The sequence below is a fragment of the Ipomoea nil genome, unplaced genomic scaffold (genome assembly GCF_001879475.1).
Source record: "Ipomoea nil cultivar Tokyo-kokei standard unplaced genomic scaffold, Asagao_1.1 scaffold0688, whole genome shotgun sequence".
NCBI classification, from domain to species: Eukaryota; Viridiplantae; Streptophyta; class Magnoliopsida; order Solanales; family Convolvulaceae; genus Ipomoea; species Ipomoea nil.
This window is the reverse complement of record NW_017617116.1, coordinates 5,891,000-5,911,322: the sequence shown is the minus strand read 5'-3', so window position 1 is coordinate 5,911,322 and position 20,323 is coordinate 5,891,000. Positions and strand designations below refer to the sequence as shown.

Sequence of the window (20,323 nt, the reverse complement as noted above, 5' to 3'; positions counted from 1 at the left end):
TAGGTTTCAATCCGTGAGACGGGTCAGATCTTTGATTAATGAGGTCTATTCAACCTGTCTCACGAATATTAGTTAATAAGAGATTGTCTCATGAGGTTCAATCCGAAACCTCAATTTTATCTGACGGATTGAGACCCTCATGAAACAATTTCACACAAGTAGTGTTACCTGTTAGCAAATATTACTAAATACTAACTTACAATTCATACCATCGCGAACTGAACTGTGAATTGATGAAATATGTTCATTCCCTCCAGAAGTTAATCAAACTTGTAGCAGAAAGCATCTGATGATTTGGTGTGATGATCATCGGTCTGACACCCAAATCGTGCCTTCGCCTTCGTCATCTTCCTCGCATACTGTTACTCTCACCCAAATGTCTCTCATCCTCACCGCTACCCCTTCAGCACCAACACCTCCACTTCTCCTTCAGAAGTTCCAGAGCGCGAAAGCCCGATTACGAGTTCTCCCTGGTTTCTGCTCTGAAATCATGTTCCGCCCTCTCATCCATCCCCCGAGGCCGGCAGCTCCACTGCCTTGTCTTGAAATCTGGGCTCGATTCCAATATTTTTATTTTGAACAGTTTAATGAGCTTCTATGCAAAATGTGAACTGCTTAGGGATGCTATGAAGATATTTGATTCTTTCCCATGGTTAGACCCCGTTTCGTGTAATATTATGATGTCTGGGTATGCCAAACTGGGACGTGTGGAGGATGCGTGTGAGCTGTTTGATAAAATGCCTGGCAGGAATTGTGTGTCGTATACTACTATCATCATGGTTTTGGTTCAGAAGGGATCTTTTAGCAAGGCGATCCAGGTTTTTAGGGAGATGAGATGTCTGGGAATTGTTCCTAATGAGGTGACTCTGGGGAGCATGATCTCGGCTTCTTTGCATTGTGGTGGAGTTCAGAGTGGAAGAATGCTTCATGGATTGGTTTTAAAGCTTGGTCTTCATGGGTTTGTTCACATTTCTACTAATTTGCTACATGTGTATTGCGTCAGTGCTTGCGTGAGGGATGCTAGTGTGCTGTTTAATGAGATGCCTGAAAGGAATGTCGTTTCTTGGAATGTGATGTTAAATGGATATGCAAAGGCTAAGCTAGTCCATTTACTAAGGGAGCTTTTTGAGAAGATGGTTGATAGAGATGTGGTTTCTTGGGGCACTGTAATTGATGGTTATATTCAAGTGGGAAGGTTAAGCGAAGCTTTGGTATTATATCGCCAAATGCTCCGTACTGGACTGAAACCTAATGATATTATGATTGTAGACTTGATTTCTGCTTGTTCACGAGCAATGGCAATTTCGGAAGGTAAACAGTTTCATGGTGTAGCATTGAGGATGGGGTTTGATAGCCATGACTTTATACAGGCAACAATAATTCATCTTTATGCTGCTTTTGGGGAAACTGATCTTGCTCGTATCCAGTTTGAAGTAGGTAGCAAGGAACATCCTGCGTGTTGGAATGCTCTCATTGCAGGGCTAATTAGAAATGGCAAAGTTGATGAGGGTCGGTCTTTATTCGATCAGATGCCTGAACGAGATGTTTTCTCGTGGAGCTCAATGATATCTGGTTATTCACAAACTGAGCAGCCTGGTTTGGCACTTGAGCTCTTTCATGAAATGGTGGAGAGTGGAATTAAACCAAATGAAGTCACAATGGTCAGTGTCTTCTCTGCAATTGCTACTTTGGGGACATTCAAAGAAGGTAGATGGGCTCATGAGTATATACGCAAGAACTCCATTCCTGTAAATGACAATTTAAGTGCTGCTATAATCGATATGTATGCTAAATGTGGCAGCATCAGCACAGCCTTAGATCTGTTCAATCAAATCCGTGAGAGGGCAACCGATGTCTCACCTTGGAATGCCATTATATGTGGGTTGGCCATGCACGGCCACGCTGAATTGTCCCTCGACATTTTCTCTGATATGGAGACACGTAACATAAAACCCAACTCAATCACATTCATTGGAGTCTTGAGTGCCTGCTGCCATGCTGGTTTGGTGGAAGTAGGCGAACGACACTTGAAGAGGATGAAGGAACTGTACACCATAGAACCAAGCATCAAGCATTATGGTTGCATGGTGGATCTTTTGGGCAGAGCAGGAAGATTGGATGAAGCAGAAACCCTTATACAAAGCATGCCCATGGAGGCTGATGCTGTAATATGGGGCACACTTTTAGCAGCAAGTAAAACGCACGGCAACACAGAGATTGGAAAGAGGGCTGCAGAGAACTTGGCCAGAGTGGAACCATCCCATGGTCCAAGTAGGGTGTTGCTGTGTAATATTTATGCAGATGCAGGAAAGTGGGAAGATGCATTCCTAGTCAGGCAAGAAATGCAAACCCAGAGGCTGACAAGAGCAACAGCTTATAGTGGAGTTGTATGATTTCTTGACCAAAGTAGCAATTTTGAGCTTATAGTTGGTTAGCCTCAAAGTATAATGTTAACAATTTGAAGTTACTCCAGTGCAAGTAATACGAAAGTTGCTATGAAGAAATTGTCGAGAGGCGAATAGGTGTGTTGATTGGGAGCTACTCTAGACAAGTAATACGAAAGTTATTACGAAGAAACTGTTGAGAGGCGAATAGTTGTGCTGATTGATTATCCTCCAAGTATAATGTTAGCAATTTAGAGCTACAAAATGTGGATGATCCTTCGGAAAGGCTACGGTTGTCTCTAATTCCTGGTAATAACATTTGTTTAGTTATGACAAATTATTTAAGAAAATTGTTTGCGAGGTTTTCGAATGTGTTTTTACATACATTGTGTAGTGATTGGAAGAATTCTTCCAACCATATTCTATTCACAAGAATTGAACTCGAAAATTCTTTCATTCAAACTCGAAACAACAAAAAATTTCCAAGAATGGGAACTACATTTACTGAATGGTGCACACAAACATATTGTGAAGTAAACCAATTGATTTTTGGTCACTTCCCGTAGCATTCATGTTATGAAACTGAATTTGTATCAATATAACAGAAACTACAAACCAAATGGTCCAAATTCTTCCATTAGTACATTATATTGCACTTTCTTTTTCATCATTTTTGTATTCGGAGAGAGCCGTGGAGCTAATGATGGAAATCATGAGATTCTAACTCAAAGGCAATTGCTTTCCTCTTTTTTTGGTCCTGGCACTAGTAGTCAAGATCACAGATCGAGTCAGCTGTAACCGAATGATGTCGCTGCAACAGATTACTATGACGCCTGTAACTGTAACTGTAAACATAACAAGAAAGAAGACGACATCAGAAGCGTAAAATCTCATAATTTTATGAGGTCAGATGGAGATGGAGATGGAGATGGAGATGTCAGTATACCCTCTGCTTTACTCTTCTTCCATGCACATCACCGCCATCAAGTGTGATTACACCCCGCTCAATGGTTGTCCCTGGTGGTGGACCTACCTTAGCCACGTAATTAAGCAGCTCGGTGATGACAGCAGGGCAGCTCTCCTTTAAGTGTTCAAATCCTTCTGTCTCCATCACAGCTGGGAATTGAAGACAGCAAATCAAAGTTATCAAAAGAAATACAATTTAGACAGCGTACCGATATGAATCCAGTAAAGACAAAAAGAGGAGAACAATTATGTTGGATAGTATGATAACAAGTGCAGTATTCATGAAATAGAAAGGGTATAAGAGTTTACCTTTCAAATTTTCAGATGAAGCAATGAATTTCAGACAAACAGATTTCAGTTGGACACATTGATGCTGATCAGCCAAAGCTAAGGTCGTGGCAACTGTATTGATGGATACACCCTCCGTAAGTTTAGCCTCACATAGCACTTTCAGCCTCTCAAGTCCATATCGGTCTGCTGCAGCAAGCAAATGCTGTGCCATCAGTGTGGCTGCCCCCGTAGTTTCAAGACCCACAAATTCTTGTAAATCAGGAAGCACATCCCAATATATATAGTGGAGCAATGCCTGCAGAAGACCAAACGAGATAAAGGAATTAGATTGCGAGACTCCATTCTGAAACTATAGAGAAAATTTATAAAATTGTAAAACACATTGGAGCATGAATATTTGGTACCATGAAAGGGATGGAAGCCAGAGAATTAATGGATGATCACTAAACGAAAACATATGTTTGAGCATTATTGTGGGTAAATTCCTAATGATACAAATACGCACATTTGGTTATTTACAGCAACAATAAACACAACACAGGCATGCACTCACAGTCTCAAACAAAAAGGGTGAGAGGGAGCGGGAGTCATACACAAAAACAGAAGACTAAGGACCCGTTTACTAAGCGGAGAATTTCTTCAGTTTTCCGGAAAACAGGAGAATTGGAAAATAGAAAATAGAAAATAGAAAATAGAAAACAGAAAACATGTTTACTAGTACAGTTTTGCATTTGTTTTCAGTTTTCTAGACTGTTTTCTAAATGGAAAACAGAATCATCTATAATGTATTTGGCTATATATTCACTATAACCAAATTCTTACCATTATCGACTTGCATATTTATTCATTACTATGATTACATTCATTATCATATTCTTTTACTTATCATCATCTTCTATGTTTTCTACTCGCATTTATTTATATAAATATAACTTAGCCAAATAGGTCAATAGAAAACTAAGATAAGATTTTATAACCTTAAAAACCGGAGATTGCACTTCTTCAACTTTAACATATTGTGTGTCCTCTTCCTTCAGCAGACCAAAGAGCTGGGCCCTGAACACAGGCGAACGCGCAGCAAGCACCAACTTGTGGGCAGCAAAAGTATCTCCTTCAACCTCAAACTTTATATCACTCCCCTCCCCACTTTCTAGGAGCTGGCCAAACTGCGTTCCAATGTTAGATGGCGGCACTGGTATGGAGTAAACCTTTGGCGTTTCTGTGTACGTTCTAACAACACCAACGGTGCATTTGATCAAGATACAATCATCTTTGAGGTAGGACGATGTTTCAAACATTGCTCTTCTGAAAAAGCGTTTGTAGCCCCTGCAGGAGACAACAATTCAACAAAAGATTATTCAATCGGACTGCTTTATATAGGGCAACCCCAACCAAGTTGGTAAGACTATTGCATTGATAACTACAATGTTACAAGTAACAAGTCCGTTATTAGGCTTCATCGTTTGAAGGGTCAAATATGTGCAACCTAGGATGGTTTACCTCCTTGAAGTCCTATGCCAGATAGGTTCACAAGGCGGGATTTACCAGGTGTACATTCTCGGATAGTGGCCGCAAAAAAGGAGTGATTATATATGCAGAAAGCAGATCAAATGCAAGAATGGTTCTTGATTCTTCTAGGTTGTACATAAAGGAAGATGAAAACAGGAAAATCAAAAGAAGAATCCAGAGCTTTACCACATACTACCGCGATACTTGAGTGTGTAAGGCCCAGTCTCCAAGACCCGTCCGAAATGGGTATGGACCTTATGCCTTTCGTTCCCGCTCTGATCCATCAACGTCAATTCGAACAGCGCCCGGACGTCGGTGGCATCGCTGGCCAGCGCAATGAAGAGCGATATATAGGAGGCATTATCCTCCGTGCTCTTGCCGTCCGGGTAAAAATAGATCGCCCAATCATACCCTCCCACCGTGAACGTTTCAGACGCGACGTATTTCCCAATTCCCATCCCCTTCGATAAGGAATACCCCTTGATCTTGAAATCGTGGGACCCGTTGATCGTCTCTGTCCGGCAGGTGGAGGTGGTGACGGTGGATTGCGAATTCGAGGACGACGACGCCTCGGGCTGTTGGTGCTCCGATTGAACCCGGAAAGTATCCATGGAGAGGTAAGATGGAAGCTTTGGGGATGATGGTGAAGTTGAACAGCGAGCTGGACAGATGGAAATGGCCTGAATCGGATTGAAAAACAAAAAGCTAGGGTTTTGAGAATTGGGAAATTGGGGGATGATTGGTCGTATTTCGCAGACGGACCGACGGGGAAGAAGAGCGAGAGAGAAAGTCAAAAAAGTAATAAGAAAATGAAATAATGTTCTTGGAAACTGCACTTATCACCTCTCTGCTTTGCTTTGCATTTTCCTTTCCTAATCTTGCTGCTTTTTTTCCACATTTTCCACGTGCTGTATTTTTACTGCACAAACAATTTAATCTTGCTTTTAATTTAACTAACTATTACTCCCTATATGGTAACATTTTTACTAATCTTGGTTTGGTTTAGAGTTGGTCTTCAGGCTAAAAATATAATTTTTTGCTCTCGTCACTATAAAAGATTGAGATTGTGAATGAGTTAAATCATAATGATACAATTGCTCTTTAGATCTTAGGTGAGTTACTCTTGACTTTTTAATTTTTAAATTGGTCATTCCGGACCCATTCTAAAGTTTCATTTTTTTATTTTGCAGTTGATGTGGTAAATACGGTCAAATTCACATATACGTACAATTTGTAAGGTCAGATTGTTAGTGGATCCTTTAGTGGTTTGCTTATTAGTTTAAGTTAAATGGCTCGGGTTATGACGTGAGCTCAGAGATTCTCGAGCTAAGTAGTGTTAGGTAAAAATGTCAAAAGTTCTTCCCTCAATCATAAATGCGATATTTATAGGAAAACGTAGACACATACTGAGTTCTCGATTTGCCTGCCACGTGTCGTGTATATAATTAGTAAGTTCGAGAGTAGTGCCTTTATCAGTTACATGTGCTTAGATTTCTGATCGCCTACTAAGAGTTTTACATTTTAACTAGATAATCATGATTGCACTCACACCAAGAGAGAAATTCAACAAGGGAATACTAAGCCCAATATATTTAACTATCACCTTGATACGACCCGAACCCGAACAAAAGCCCAATCCCTCGAAAGATGAAGAACACCATCTTTGATAAACCATACTGCAAACTCCCCAAATTTTCTCAAATCATCGTCGAAAATTGAAATTAGTCCCCATTCCAACATACTATTCTGAAATTCTCCATTGAGCCGGCAAGTTTTCGCGGTCACTTTGTAATCTTCCTCCAACACGTTCTTCAAATCCCTACTACATCCCCTAAAAACCAAATCCCCCTTTTGTCACCCCCTGTAAATCTCGATGCTATATCGAAGGCTCTGCACATTGTTAGCAACTTCTAACCACAACCCATTTCTCCTCCCCCGGAATTTCACAAACCCTTTTGCCGTTTTCGAGCGGAACCCGAAGTCTCTGCCCGTACCAAGGATCTCGAAGCAGCGGTTTCCGCCGCCAAGTCCGGCGACCCACCGCCGCATTTCGTACACTTCACGAATGAGTTACGCCAGACGCCCAGAAGCGGTGCCTATTCCTTCGCCGGATACAGCCAACAAGGCCGAGGTGATTCGTGCCCTTGAGGCCGCTTTAGGGTCGCCCTTTAGCTCCGACCCGTTGGCCCCAAACCCTAACCCTTTAATCGTGGTGATCAGTGGGCCTAGTGGGGTTGGCAAGGACGCAGTGATCAAACGTTTGCGAGAAGTTAAAGAAAACATTCATTTTGTTGTCACGGCCACAAGCCGCGAAAAGCGGGCTGGTGAGGAAGATGGGAAAGATTACTACTTTATGAGCAAAGAGGAATTTGTGTCCATGATTGAAAGGGATGAGCTTTTGGAGTATGCATTGGTGTATGGGGATTATAAGGGTATCCCGAAACAGCAGATTAGGGATTTCATGGCTAAAGGGTGTGACATTGTGTTGAGAGTGGATATTCAAGGAGCTGCAACTCTGAGGAAGATCCTCGGGAACGCTGCAGTGTTTGTGTTCTTGGTAGCGGAGAGCGAGGAAGCGCTCGTTAAGAGGTTGATAGATAGGAAGACGGAGACGAGGGAGACTTTGCTTGTGAGAATTGCCACAGCTCGGGAGGAGGTGAGGCATATGAAGAGCTTCGATTATGTTGTTGTGAACCGAGAAGGGGAGTTGGAGAGTTCGGTTAAGTTGGTCGAGGCCATCATTGATGCCGAGAAGGCCCGAGTGGCACAAAGGAATGCCACGATCTAGTGATTGCTCGATTTTGTTGTTTAGTTATTTGGTTAGTAAACTCGGTTTCCTATGGGTTATCTATGGTTTCATTGCTTGTTCTCATAACAAATGTTTTGGTTTCTATTGAAGGTATATCATTGGTGGAGCTTATAGTTCATAAATCTTCATTGAATCATTTGCACCAGATTGCTGGTATGTTTTGAACTTCGAGACTCGTGTTCTTGTTAAATTTGTTGATAAAAAACACTGATAGGAAAGATTGAGAAAACGGTGGAACCTATCCATATCAAACACATTGCTTATGTACACAAATGTTGTCCTGTCCCTTCTTGCATCGTCCAAAAGAACCAGACAACCCCCCTTGTTTTAGATATGCCAACTTATTAGCTTCGATGTATAATGTATTCCCTCCACACCATGGGAGCAACCCTAGTCAAGTTGGTTAGTCTGATGACTTAATAACCACAATGTTACATGTTCGACTCGTGAGTAGTATATTGGCCTTATTGGTTTGAGCCAGTTAGGTATGAGCAATCTACGCTCGTTTACCTTCTTGTGGTCCTTTATTAACTAGGGTCACAAGCAATGTTGAAAAAATTGTTAGGCGTCTGGGGACCGCCTGGCGGGCGCCTGCGGAGCACCTAGGCGGAGCGCTTAGAAGGCCAACCGCCTAGCGCCGATTAGTCGGCACCTAGGCACGAGGGTGTAGTGGCTGTGGTCTAATGCTCTAGTTTTTATAGTCGATTCACATTAGTCCTGTCATACATTTCTTACAATGTCTTTCTTCATCTGTTAGGGCTCTGAACACGGGTTATCTTCGTGCATTCTAAGATACAGAATCACGACTTTAGAAGCAGCAAAGAATCTTTGCCCAACTACATGAATGCAGAGATGACAGCCTTGACAAGTTGAGTTCTAAAGACACAGAATGCTTAACTTGTGTTCACTTTTTTTATGTGCATTTGAAGGTAAAGATTATGTATAGTTTTGTATTTGACAAAATCCCAGCATGTTAATGTCCAGATCATTCATTCCTTGCTTATTCCTGCAAAATATTAGCCCCCATTCATATCATTATTATTGCAGCCATTCTTCTCCAAAGATATTTTTTCCCGATACCGGGAAAAAAGAAGAAAATTACAAGTAACGTGATCGAGCCATTCTAATACAATCAGGTGTCGAGATAGGTTTAAGTTCGTCCCGAGGGACGTTAAGTTGTTCAATGTCAACATGTGTTGCTAACTGGTCAGCACAATAATAACGCTATTTAAATTAAGGAAATTATGGTCTAACTTTTTTCTCTCAAATACTGTATACTGAACGATTGAGCTAAGTTCGTACGGTCTAATTATGGTCTAACCTTTGTTTATTAGAAGACAAGCAATGGTATATATGCATGTCATGTATGTATCACTTCTCCCCCAAGTCATATAGTATATAACCTGTCATCAATTATAAAAATACAATGTCCAAAATCAAGTCTCCATGTCCAAGTTTCAATTGCTTATGTATATGACATCTCTATATTATATGATTGATTCTCAATATAAGACTAAAGTATTTGTTTATAATTGTTTTTTTTTTTTTTGTAACAATTAACTGTTAATTGAAATTCGGGTATAGTCAAGTTTCGGTTAAAATCAATCGCATTTTTGGAACCTATGAGGGAGTACTTACCCAACATGAATATAATTTGTTTCGGTGTACAATCTTAGTTAACTGGTCGAAAAACTTGTGGTTAGACAAAAGAATATACTTTTCACCTAAAATTATCTACATCCTTAAAATAAACCCCGTTAATAAATAAGTCACTTGTATTGATATTCTCATCTTGCAGGTGAGACTAATCTAAATTTAACCAAATCTCAATTAATTCTATAGATGTGTTCAAAGTTGTAATCTCATGCTTAAAAGACCATTATACATTTGATGAGTTCAAGTCGGTGACATTCCTACTATTATTATGTCATATAAAAAACATATCAATTCGTACACTCAAAAGGAATTAGAAAAATGTGGTAATTTGGAGACTCTTCCTGTAACCCATTCCTGCAAGCCATGAGTACATGGCCAAGTATGCATATATTGCCTAACTTACACTTTAACTAATTAAACCATTTAAGACTTGCTTATAGCTGGAGAATATGATTCAATTCGATTCTTATCACAAAAATTAAAACTGTATTGGATGGCTCAATTTACTTCTTCATAAGCCTTAGAGTCAGGTTCATAGAGATCAAGATATAATCTGACAAAGTCGAAAAATTTAAATTATCGAAAAAATAATAATAATTAAACCACTTGCCCCTTCACTTATGGAAGATGAATTCTATTCTTAAACAGTGGATTATGTTAGGACTTGTTCAATTAATGGTCTAATCAACATGGACTTCAAAAAGATTGGATTATTGCACAAGATAACCCTACTTGTCTACTTGATAATAAAGTAGATAATTGTATTTCTCCAACTCATTCAGCCCTATCAACTTTAACCCCTCAACTAATTGACTAATTCAAAGTGAGTTAAGAGCCATGTTTCACCAATAATCACCAACCTTATATTTAAAGGACCGGGTGCTGAACCAAGCCAAAGGGTCCCAAGAATCTAGGTCATTCTCAGGAACAATTTTCCTGGGAATACAACTGGTACGGTTATCAAACAGAGAAATAGGTCTATTACTGAGAATGTTATGTTATTGCAAACTTATTCCGTGAACCAAACAGCATAAGTCTCTAACGGACAAAAAAACATAAGAAGGCTGATCAGTTTGATTTATCCATAATTAATCAGTTCAAATCAAGAAGACATGAAAACTCCGGAAACTACTGACAAAAAATTTCCTCGTACCATTGGAAGACAGGCAAAAGTGAAGATTGAAGTAACATAGCATAAGCCTATAAACTTGCTGGGAAAAACATGACAGAAAGAGACGCAACTTTAACGTTTCTGTTCCGCTTCATCTACGTGCTCTCTAAGATCATTAATCTTTCTCTCTCTATATATTATATATATGTATAGATTACCAGAACCCATTCTCTCCATAGCTACAAGCTTCATAAACCCAAAGTTCCAACCTTTTTGCTTCAACAATGGATAGAGAGGCGTGGTTGGAAAGTGACGGCGACGTTCGCCTCCAGATATCGGAGCTGAGCACGAGGATCACGGCGGCGACGGGAGGCGATCCCACCATGTTTGCGCCGCAAAGCAGCGAAATGACGACGAAGAACAGCAGCACGGAGAATTCCGTTTCCGCGAAAGCGGCGGCGGCGGTTAGGGCGCCGGAGAAGAAGCTGACGCTTTTCGCTCTGCGGCTGGCGGTGCTGGAGAAAGCGGCGACGGGGCTCGGAACCCTGAGCTTCATATGGGCCACGGTGGTTCTTCTCGGCGGGTTCGCCATCGCTTTGGACAGAACAGATTTCTGGTTCATCACCGTCATTCTCCTGATCGAAGGCGGCCGGATTTTCAGCCGGAGTCGTGAGCTCGAATGGCAGCATCAGGCCACATGGTCTCTTACAGACGTTGGGATCCATAGCTTTCGCGCCATAAAATCCAGCTCCCACTTTATTGCCAGAACTGTGAAGGTCATTTGCAGGTATGCAATTTATATCATGGACCAGGCTGAAATAACGAGGTATAAAATTTATACTGATAAAATATAAAATTTTATAACACAAACACACAAAAATCAACACAAAACACATAACATAGTATTATGGACCCTAGATTGAAAAAACGAGATACAGAATTTATATCAGTAAAGTATATAATTTTATAACACAAGACATATATACATGTTATATATCAAATCTGATTTAGGTACATAAATAATATAATTAGAGTTCATAGATGTTGAGCATATAGTCATTAATGTGCAATTCAACTATCAACTTAGACTTTTAGTTGAGATAAAACACATGCTTCAATTATAGACACAAGATTTCACAACACAAGACACAAATGTTCATAACATAAGACACAATTATTAATTTATTTCAGATACAAAATTCATATTCCTTAAATATCAAATTTCATAACACGACAAGAAAAGTCACAACACAAAATACATCCACGTAAAAATGTTGACATCCTTTTTTTGCAGGCCTATTTCTGCAGTCAAAAAGGCCAGTCAGCACGGCGGTGGGGAGATTATTAGTGGTGATTCAGAGCCGCCGCCGCCGCAGCGGCGGCGACACTGGCATCATAAGAAGACACTGCCCACCAGAACATGGACAAGTTCAGAAGTTCCCTTGGTTCCATACGGTAAATGGATATTTACCCCAAGAAACATGGGCAAGATTCTCCACTGGCTCCAGATTGCATCTGCCACAGCATGTTTAGTTCTCTCCCTGATGAAACTGATCAGACAGGACTATGGAGCAGTGGGGGAAGAAGACACAGACAAGAGAAACCGAAAACCGGCTCTCAACATCTTCTACTCCCTGGCACTAGCAGAAGCCTTGCTGTTCCTGTTAGAGAAAGCTTACTGGGAATGGAAAGTGTTCTTCAGGAATCTCCTGGAGGAGGTGAACAAAGAGTGTGAATTGGGGCCTGCAGGGATGGTTTCAGTGAAGAGATTCTTCTATGATGCGTATTCAAAGTGTGTGTATGGGAGCATCTTTGATGGCCTAAAAATGGACATGGTTTCATTTGCCATGGAGCTTCTGGCCTCAAACTCCCCAGATGAGCAGCTCTCGGGGGCTCTAATCCTCAGGAAATTCGCGACGAGCCCTCGATTCTCTGGTGACACTTTGCAGAAGATTGGGACTAATATAGCAGTGATGGAGAGGCTGGTGGAGATGCTGAACTGGAAGAATGATGAAGATGAAGAGATCAGGGTTTCTGCAGCTGAGATCCTGTCAAAGCTTGCTGGGAAAAAGCAGAATGCTCTCAGGGTTGCAGGGATTCCAGGAGCCATGGAGTCCATATCTTCACTCCTGCAAATCAGCAGGGATTTTGGTGGTGCCTGCGATGAAATCAGTGAAAAAAGGATCATCTTTGACAGTGAGAGCTATGGGTTTTGGACATTCAACCATTTGGGGCTGCAAATTCTCAAGAAACTTGCCAGGGATCATGACAATTGTGGCAAGATTGGGAACACCAGAGGCCTTCTGCCAAAAATCATAGATTTCACCCAGGCAGGAGAGAGACTTCTGAGAGACAAAGCCACAACCCCCACCCAGATTCTCACCCTAAAGAGATCCCTGCAGCTTGTGAAGATGCTGGCAAGCACGACAGGCGCCACGGGGAAAGAACTGAGGAGAGAAATCTCAGAAGTTGTGTTCTCCATCAGCAATATCAGGGATGTTTTGAGGTATGGTGAAAACCACCCAACCCTGCAGTGTCTGGGGATTGATATTCTCAAGAGCTTGGCACTGGAGGAGGAAGCAACTGAGAGGATTGGAGGCACTGGGGGGGTTCTCAAGGAGCTTTTTGGCATCTTTTTCAAGGAGGGATTGCAGGAGAATCAGAGGCATAATGTGAGAAGTGCAGCAGGAGAAGCACTGGGAATGTTGGCTCTTGAGAGCAGGAACAATTGCCACAGGATCTTGAGGTTGAAGGTGACTGGGAAGCTTGTTGCAGCATTGCAGGATCCAGTTCTTGGGATAAATGCAGCAAGGATTTTGAGGAACTTGTGTGTTTATTGTGGGCCTGATAGCTTTGAACATCTTGGGAGTTTGACTGCTGCTGGACCAACTGTAAGTTCACTTCATATACATACATTCTCCATAGTTTTTTGGTAAAGTTTTCGCACTTTTGGTCCCACGATTATGGTAGTCATTTCAGATTCGATCATGTTTAGTCCATGACTCTCAATTTAATAGCACAATTTTGGTCCTTCCAATGACCTCACAAAATTCTAGTAGGGTTGCATTTTTTGGTTTACGGAAAGTTCATAACTGCTACCCGAATGTGTGCACTGAGTGAAGCCTGTCTTGTGATCCTAACTGGTAAAGGAACACGAGGAGGTAAACTAACCTAGGTTGTCCATAGCTGACTAGCTCAAATAAAAAAGGTCAATAAACAGCTCCCACAAAGAGTCAAACTTGGGACCTTATGGTTATCATATCAATGTTCGGCTAGGGTTGCCCCCAATAGGGTCGCATTCTTAACCGTTATACAAAGGTAAAATTATCTTTACAATAACTTTTTTCCCCAAACCCGGGCTTAAAACCAAGTGAAAAAACTCTTTTCCCCAATTTCTTCCCTTGTATAATGGTCAAGAATGCAGACTCCGACAAAATTTTGCCCGAGAGGTCATCGGAAGAATAAAAAATACTACTAAATTGAAAACCTTGAAAGACGAGGACCAAATATGAGATGATAAGCTGCAATAGTCGTGCGATCAAAAGTGCGAAAAAACTCCTCTATATGCATAAATAACTAACTTTTGAGAATCTCACCATTGCAGATCCTAAAAGCAATCATGTCAGAGCAGAATAAAATGCAGGAGGTGATGCTAGGACTAGCAGCACATGTTTTCAGGTTTGTGACACCTGAGGAATCAAGCATCATGTTTGAAAGATCCAAGGTTGAAGAATCTGAGCTAGCTGAGAAGCTAGTTCAGATTCTTGGGCGGCACCAATACCCATCAATCAAGGTTCCAAGGATCAGGAGGTTTGCCATAGAGCTAGCAATCTGGATGATGAGAGACAAGAGAAGAAACACTGAGGTTTTCAGGAACCTGGGAATGGAACATCAACTGGAATGCATCACAGAGACCACATCAGAGCTTGAGAGCTTCAATGTTTTCTCCGGCACAGTGGGCATCAATCGACACGGGGAAACGATCCACTCACTGGTTGAAACTGCACTCAAGTTGCTCAAAGATAATGGCCAGTCTTGACAGCAAAGATTTGCAGATTCTGGAGAACTCTGAAGTTTATGGAAATAAATGCAATGTTCATGTAAAGCAAAGTACTGCAAGAGTTTATGCCATTCTTTTTGTGTAAGATCAATAAAGAATGTAAACAATTGTTTGGAATGAATTCATGTTTTCCCACTTGTTTGGAATGAGATTGCATGGTGTTGAGTTTGTCTCATATAGGGAATAGGAATATGAGTCTATCTCATATAAGGAATAAAATGGACCAAAAGTGGACTGTCACCTATAAATCTAGAACCAAAAAATGGAATTAACTCAACAAATGATAGTGTGCCACCCTCTAAAAAAAATCCCCTCTAACAAAAATCTTAGTCCCCATACATGATTCACAGACACACCCAAACACTTCTTTCTCCATCTCTCTCAGCTCTAAAATATGCATACTCTCTCAGGGTTAAACCTTTCTAAACTATACAATACCAATCAGTTTTAACAATAGCCTCCCCTCTCTCTCTCTCTCCCTCTCTCTCTCACTCAATCTCATCTATTTCTGAAGAAGTTAAGATCCCAACGGCGCAACAAACCGTTCATGATGTTGCTTGTCGGGTTCTTTATGACTGTCACCGTGACTTTCGTGTGATCAACCAAGTCTATGCTACCCGAACTCGGGTTGTCAACAGACGTTTTGTTAGTATCAGCAACCTGGAGTTCGGATGTTGAACCGTGCCCATTGGTGACTAATGGTGTTGTTGGAGACTCGTTTGAGGGCACGGGCTGTTCTGTAGTAGAGCCTTGGGAATCGTAATCCGAGAGTGATTCCGGTTGTTTGGTGCTCGACGAAAGCTCCTCAGCACGAGAAGGTCTCGTTTCCAAGTCCTTCAATGACTCCTTCACCGCTTCCATGATCATCTGAAAGTGTTTTGGCTAGAAGACATTAGAAGGGCCAAAGGACGGGCAAAATTAGCCGGGCGTGCAGAAGAAAAGTAGAATATGTACACACCTTATTCTCGTCCTCCATACTTTCCGAAAAATCTGTCAAGTTATCGAGCAAGTATTCCACGTACTCATCGTCATCTATCGATGCAAGCACGCCCGGACCGTCGGGATCACCGTTAGAGAGTTCAAAGCTGATCGGGTTTGAAGACGACGGGGCAGGATTAGCTACAACATCTTTCTGCAAAACACGAGTTTGTTCAAAGCGGGAATGCTAGTAGTCAAACACTCGAACTAATAACGATATGCATTCTATACGTGAATTATATTACCTTGCCAAAATAATCCGGTGGTATGTCAAAAAACGTATCATCATCGGGAGGTTGTAACACATTGTTGAAAAATATACTTATGGAATCGAAGTAAAATTGGGGACGCTGAGAGTTGTGATCACCCTCAAATTTGATAATATTCTTCTCCCCCTGCCGGGATTGATTACCATTAAGGCATCACTACAAACCGGATAAAATACGCAATTTGTGCCCAATGCTGGGAACAGTGAAAACAAGAAAAAAATTTACGGTTACTATTAAGCTTACAAGTAGGCATAATCAAGTTTTACCATATAAGCATCGAATATGCGATCGGAGTGATGTGGCTGGATAAAATCGTCATCCACAGCGTGACCCAGCAACAAAGGTACAAAGCAACACCTTGCAACCTACACAAACCGAAATGATGGAATCAAGCTACTTAAAATGTGTTATAAACTAAGATTGGGCTAGGGGCTATAATGCACATGGACCAAACCACACTAAAAGATTGAATCCAACCAATTAGCTAGTCTAACACATAGCCTTATAAACCTATATATTCTCTCTTATTTTATCAATCCGAGAAAATTCCCTCACATTTTCAGGTAAATCCCACACAAGCAATTAAACAAAATAGGGTTCTTAAGAAGACATTTTACATAGAGGTACCTTGATTGTGTCCAACTCCATTATGTCAAATTTTGCCTTCTTAAGAACCGATCTCCGCATGAATTGGATTGCGAACTTGAGCTAGAAGTAAGAAAAGCAAACAAGTTAAAGAAACATCAAACCAAGCCCCACCGGGTAAACGAGGGAAGAATGTCGAAAAGAAAAAAAGGAATATATTTTTAAGCCACAAACGGAGCAGCTTACAGTGAACTTGGGAAGCCGTATTTTATTAGTGCCCGCAACTTCCATCATCAAATCAACCAGGTTCGAGAAGGGGCTGTCCAAAACTATTCCCGCAATAGAAGGATCCCGAGCTCCATACAGCAGGCTGCAAAACGAAGCGCCTAAAATTAGTCACTTTAATCTTATCAACACCTGCACGAGCAACGAGCAGCGGGACTTAGATTTATGCATATAAGACTGTTAGACATTATAAATGGTAGGAATATATTTAGCATGATATCATGGATTACTGTGTATATTCTTAGGGATTAGGTTCCGATCCAGACAAAAAAAAACACACACACATACAAGACACGAGAGTTATTATACCTAGTAACAGCACCCATAGATCGACCCCACAAGCCAATCGAAGATATATTCCCATCCCGCCTTAAGTATTCAACGACAGATTTAAGATCATCCTTCTGCAGAACACATCAACTGCAGTGAGTTGACAATTTTTATCATATTTCTAGAGACTCTATTTTAGTAGTTTACCGAGACAGCAAGGTGAATATTCCAACAAAAAGTCGAACAAGTTCCTTAGCTACTTACTTCATTCCATCCCAATGTAACATGTTCTCCCCCGGACAACCCAGATCCCGAGAAATCTAGCGCAAAAACGGTAATGTTTGATGGCAATAGTATTATAGCAGCTTCGCTGGCATCAGCTCTAGAACCACTGGGAAAGGATCGTAACAAAGAAACAGGTTAGTCTCTGTTTGAACAAGAAATAATGGCAAGAAAATAAAGAAGACAAGATTTACGTGGTTCAGCAAACCTGTTTCCATGACAGTATATTACACAAGGCAATGGCTTTCCTTCGGGACAGATGATTGGCGTGTAATGGCTACATTTAAGAACATCGCCTCGAATGTTTTTAAGCTGCAGAAATGTTGATAGCATTTCAATCTAATAACAAAAATTCCAAAACCCACGCTTCGTAATAACCTTTCAACATGCATTCAAAGTTGTACCTCCAAATCCTTTCGTTGGTACCACTTTCCTTTAAGCATGAATTCTTCGTCTAATAAATCGTCTTTGGAGTCATATTCAGCTCTGAAGTCCAGCAGATGTAAACTCATTAATACCAAATTCTTCGGTTCAAACATAATTCATGCGTGAAAATGCATTTCGTATACTTAACCTCTCAATCGCTTATCAAATTGATTAAAACATAATAAAAATAAAAACTTTTTGAACTACAGAAAACAGCAAAAGCAAAATATGGGCCAGAGTTTCACAAATTCCCAGTTGTGTGAATTCTCAATTATTTTAGGAAAATATGAAATATCTACTGAAATTAGATAATCAGTAAACATAACAATGGAGTCCTTCACAGTAAGCTTTAAGATCAGTAGCTATATATCTCTTCATCTAAACTGAACTTCAAGCCATTATTGTACACTGAACTTCAAAATTCAGCTCCAGAAAGCAGCCAAAAAAAAAAAAAAAACCCTCAATTGTCAACAGTATCCCTAAGTGGGTAGCCATTCATCATTCACCATAAACTTTAGGAACAGATTAAACAAAAAGATTCAAACTTTAACACCACAAATACATATATACATGATTTCTGGATAGTTAAAAGAAAGCAGAACAGTGGTGTTCCTTCTACCTGGGTGGTCTTATAATGTTGTTGACAAGATGCTCCATAAAGATTCAAATTTGACCCCAGATCTTCTCCCTTCTCCTCTCCCTACTTACAGAAACAGATATAATCATGCGTGTAGAGAGAGATGAAGAAAGACAGAGCACTATGGGTGATGGGGCCTGTGATTGATTCGAAGAAGAATTGAAGAAAAAGTGGAGGTTCTATTAGTGTTCAACCCATTTGAGCTTTCTTTTTTATTAGCGTCAGAAACAAATCAAAAATTTTCTAAATCGGCAAAACCTTCTTGTGCGGTACTGATGCCATTTCCATTTTCCAGAGTTTATACTCTTGTCTTGGAGTTAATATTGTTGTCTTCTCATGATTGTAATTACTAATAAACTAGATAAGCTAAAGAATTCTTAGTTATACTTAAACAAGATGCATAGGTTGTCAAGTCGTCAAGACTCAAGAAATTGTGAAATTAACTAAGCTTAAATCAACTTAAATCTAATAAGTTTTGCATGACATTTAGCATTTTTATGTCTCACGCACTCGCACTTATAGAGTTTGATGCTTTATAATTACATTAATTAACAATTCATTGACCAACAACTCTCCCTATTAAATTGAGTCTTATAATTTTTGCATATAGCATCCGTATTTGTATACATCATATTAATTAGTAATCTACATACCAACTGCTTTTCACAGCTAAATTAAGTCTAATAATTTTGAATAAGTTATTGGGAAGTTATTTAGGGTGTCAAGCGCATAGTATTGACTGGAAGAGTGTAATTAATATTAGTTGTATTAAGTATAACCAGCACCGGTGTTCATTAATGTCACCTTAGAATAGTGTGTGGTGTGATTAATTTATGAATACGTGTGCGGGAATGGGTCTTTCTGGTCTAGTAATTGTTCACTCGGGATTTGGGAATTAGGTGGCTCGAGAGCCGAAAAATGGATTAGTTAGACTAACAGGGTTAGGGTAGTTGGAAAAGTCAAAGTCCCTCCTACAAGCAATAAATGCTCCTTATATAGGTAAGTCTTTGGACACAGATTAGGGTTCCGACATGTCCTACACGTGGAAGGCGAGGGTTCATTAGTCAAGGGGGCAATGCCAATTGCCTTAAAGAGAACAAAAGTATGATTTAACTAGTTTTCACTTCGAGAATCAAGCATATTGAATCTGTGGGCCAGAATATTTATTATCCTGGTCTAATATGACCGGATGATCGGGAAGTGTTCCAAAGGGTCTCAATGTTGTTTCGCTTTGATCCGCTCTACGTATGTTCGGTCAGGCACGTATAAGCCCTATCCGTGGATTTTTAGTTATTACTATATGGAGTAAAGTAATACTTTCATATAAATTATCCAATAAAATATTACATTTTTCTATTTATAACAAAACATTTTAAGTGCATATTTAATAATTATGAAATTACGAATCGATTATCAAAACTTTGTAATCAAGAACACCTTACTTTATTTATGACAATAATGAAAAAAAAACAAAGATTTTTTTCTCTTTTTTATAAAAACGGTGCGTAAAAATAGTCCGTCTCATGATATTTTTTTTAATGATATAATAAATATGATATTGCCATTAAAGTCAAACTGAATTCTACTTTTAGATAGCAGTAAATGAAAAATCTTTCAACTGTCCATAATTCAAAGAGTGGTGTCATATTCTTTATCAAAGTGAAATATGAATTATCACGATCCCATCATAATGTTTGTGGCACGCAAAGCAAGTATTTAATAATATTGTCGCAGCTGTAAAGGTTAGAGTTGGGTTTGTGTCCTTTTTTTTTTTCCACAAAATAGATATTGTCTCCTCTTTTCTT

At 40.1% G+C, this 20,323-nt stretch overlaps 5 protein-coding genes across 9 annotated transcripts; 3 read left to right on the top strand and 2 right to left on the bottom strand.

Annotated features, from left to right (window-relative positions):
* The first annotated feature begins 175 nt into the window (after positions 1-175).
* On the top strand, positions 176-2,754 carry LOC109175662 (pentatricopeptide repeat-containing protein At5g19020, mitochondrial). Its single transcript, XM_019324978.1, has 2 exons — positions 176-2,400; positions 2,661-2,754. The coding sequence occupies exon 1, from the start codon at positions 303-305 to the stop codon at positions 2,391-2,393; it is 2,091 nt and encodes a 696-aa protein (XP_019180523.1). The 5' UTR covers positions 176-302; the 3' UTR covers positions 2,394-2,400; positions 2,661-2,754.
* Positions 2,755-2,863: 109 nt separating this feature from the next.
* Positions 2,864-5,962, bottom strand: LOC109175665 (BTB/POZ and MATH domain-containing protein 2-like). 2 transcript variants are annotated; one of them, XM_019324982.1, is made up of 5 exons: positions 5,337-5,962; positions 4,619-4,967; positions 3,660-3,936; positions 3,331-3,500; positions 2,864-3,229 (listed from the first exon to the last, which is right to left on the bottom strand). In XM_019324982.1, the coding sequence occupies exons 1-5, from the start codon at positions 5,759-5,761 to the stop codon at positions 3,209-3,211; spliced, it is 1,242 nt and encodes a 413-aa protein (XP_019180527.1). In that variant the 5' UTR covers positions 5,762-5,962; the 3' UTR covers positions 2,864-3,208. The 2 variants fall into 2 exon arrangements, with proteins under 2 accessions (XP_019180527.1, XP_019180528.1); XM_019324983.1 differs by having other exon boundaries at positions 2,897-3,223.
* Positions 5,963-6,765: 803 nt separating this feature from the next.
* LOC109176281 (guanylate kinase 2, chloroplastic/mitochondrial) lies at positions 6,766-9,009 on the top strand. 2 transcript variants are annotated; one of them, XM_019325745.1, is made up of 3 exons: positions 6,766-7,969; positions 8,050-8,112; positions 8,717-9,009. In XM_019325745.1, exon 1 carries the CDS (start codon positions 7,024-7,026, stop codon positions 7,936-7,938), a length of 915 nt encoding a protein of 304 aa, XP_019181290.1. In that variant the 5' UTR covers positions 6,766-7,023; the 3' UTR covers positions 7,939-7,969; positions 8,050-8,112; positions 8,717-9,009. The 2 variants fall into 2 exon arrangements, with proteins under 2 accessions (XP_019181290.1, XP_019181289.1); XM_019325744.1 differs by having other exon boundaries at positions 6,766-7,970; positions 8,053-8,112.
* A 1,932-nt stretch (positions 9,010-10,941) lies between these two features.
* LOC109175890 lies at positions 10,942-14,782 on the top strand. Its single transcript, XM_019325258.1, has 3 exons — positions 10,942-11,513; positions 12,021-13,617; positions 14,331-14,782. Exons 1-3 carry the CDS (start codon positions 11,011-11,013, stop codon positions 14,763-14,765), a joined length of 2,535 nt encoding a protein of 844 aa, XP_019180803.1. The 5' UTR covers positions 10,942-11,010; the 3' UTR covers positions 14,766-14,782.
* Positions 14,783-14,973: 191 nt separating this feature from the next.
* Positions 14,974-18,824, bottom strand: LOC109175893. Of its 3 annotated transcripts, XM_019325265.1 has the most exons (12): positions 18,501-18,824; positions 17,860-17,941; positions 17,664-17,767; positions 17,438-17,564; positions 17,213-17,307; positions 16,865-16,988; positions 16,661-16,741; positions 16,300-16,398; positions 16,010-16,159; positions 15,745-15,918; positions 15,280-15,659; positions 14,974-15,230 (listed from the first exon to the last, which is right to left on the bottom strand). In XM_019325265.1, the coding sequence occupies exons 1-11, from the start codon at positions 18,536-18,538 to the stop codon at positions 15,285-15,287; spliced, it is 1,449 nt and encodes a 482-aa protein (XP_019180810.1). In that variant the 5' UTR covers positions 18,539-18,824; the 3' UTR covers positions 14,974-15,230; positions 15,280-15,284. The 3 variants fall into 3 exon arrangements, with proteins under 3 accessions (XP_019180810.1, XP_019180809.1, XP_019180811.1); XM_019325264.1 differs by having other exon boundaries at positions 14,974-15,659; XM_019325266.1 differs by having other exon boundaries at positions 14,974-15,653.
* Positions 18,825-20,323: the final 1,499 nt, after the last annotated feature.

What these genes read in the sequence shown, in the direction of transcription:
- LOC109175665 (XM_019324982.1), bottom strand. Translation starts at nt 5,761, where the DNA reads ATGGATACTTTCCGGGTTCAATCGGAGCACCAACAGCCCGAGGCGTCG. An exon ending in TTCATCTGAAAATTTGAAAG is followed by an intron (nt 3,501 to 3,659) that starts GTAAACTCTTAT and finishes TTCAATTCCCAG; the next exon opens with CTGTGATGGAGACAGAAGGA. An exon ending in GAAGAAGAGTAAAGCAGAGG is followed by an intron (nt 3,230 to 3,330) that starts GTATACTGACAT and finishes TTATGTTTACAG; the next exon opens with TTACAGTTACAGGCGTCATA.
- LOC109175893 (XM_019325264.1), bottom strand. Translation starts at nt 18,538, where the DNA reads ATGGAGCATCTTGTCAACAACATTATAAGACCACCCAG. An exon ending in TACGGCTTCCCAAGTTCACT is followed by an intron (nt 16,742 to 16,864) that starts GTAAGCTGCTCC and finishes TCTTACTTCTAG; the next exon opens with CTCAAGTTCGCAATCCAATT. An exon ending in GTATGGAGGACGAGAATAAG is followed by an intron (nt 15,660 to 15,744) that starts GTGTGTACATAT and finishes TAGCCAAAACAC; the next exon opens with TTTCAGATGATCATGGAAGC.
- LOC109175662 (XM_019324978.1), top strand. Translation starts at nt 303, where the DNA reads ATGATCATCGGTCTGACACCCAAATCGTGCCTTCGCCTTCGTCATCTT.
- LOC109176281 (XM_019325745.1), top strand. Translation starts at nt 7,024, where the DNA reads ATGCTATATCGAAGGCTCTGCACATTGTTAGCAACTTCTAACCACAAC.
- LOC109175890 (XM_019325258.1), top strand. Translation starts at nt 11,011, where the DNA reads ATGGATAGAGAGGCGTGGTTGGAAAGTGACGGCGACGTTCGCCTCCAG. An exon ending in ACTGTGAAGGTCATTTGCAG is followed by an intron (nt 11,514 to 12,020) that starts GTATGCAATTTA and finishes CTTTTTTTGCAG; the next exon opens with GCCTATTTCTGCAGTCAAAA. An exon ending in TGACTGCTGCTGGACCAACT is followed by an intron (nt 13,618 to 14,330) that starts GTAAGTTCACTT and finishes TCACCATTGCAG; the next exon opens with ATCCTAAAAGCAATCATGTC.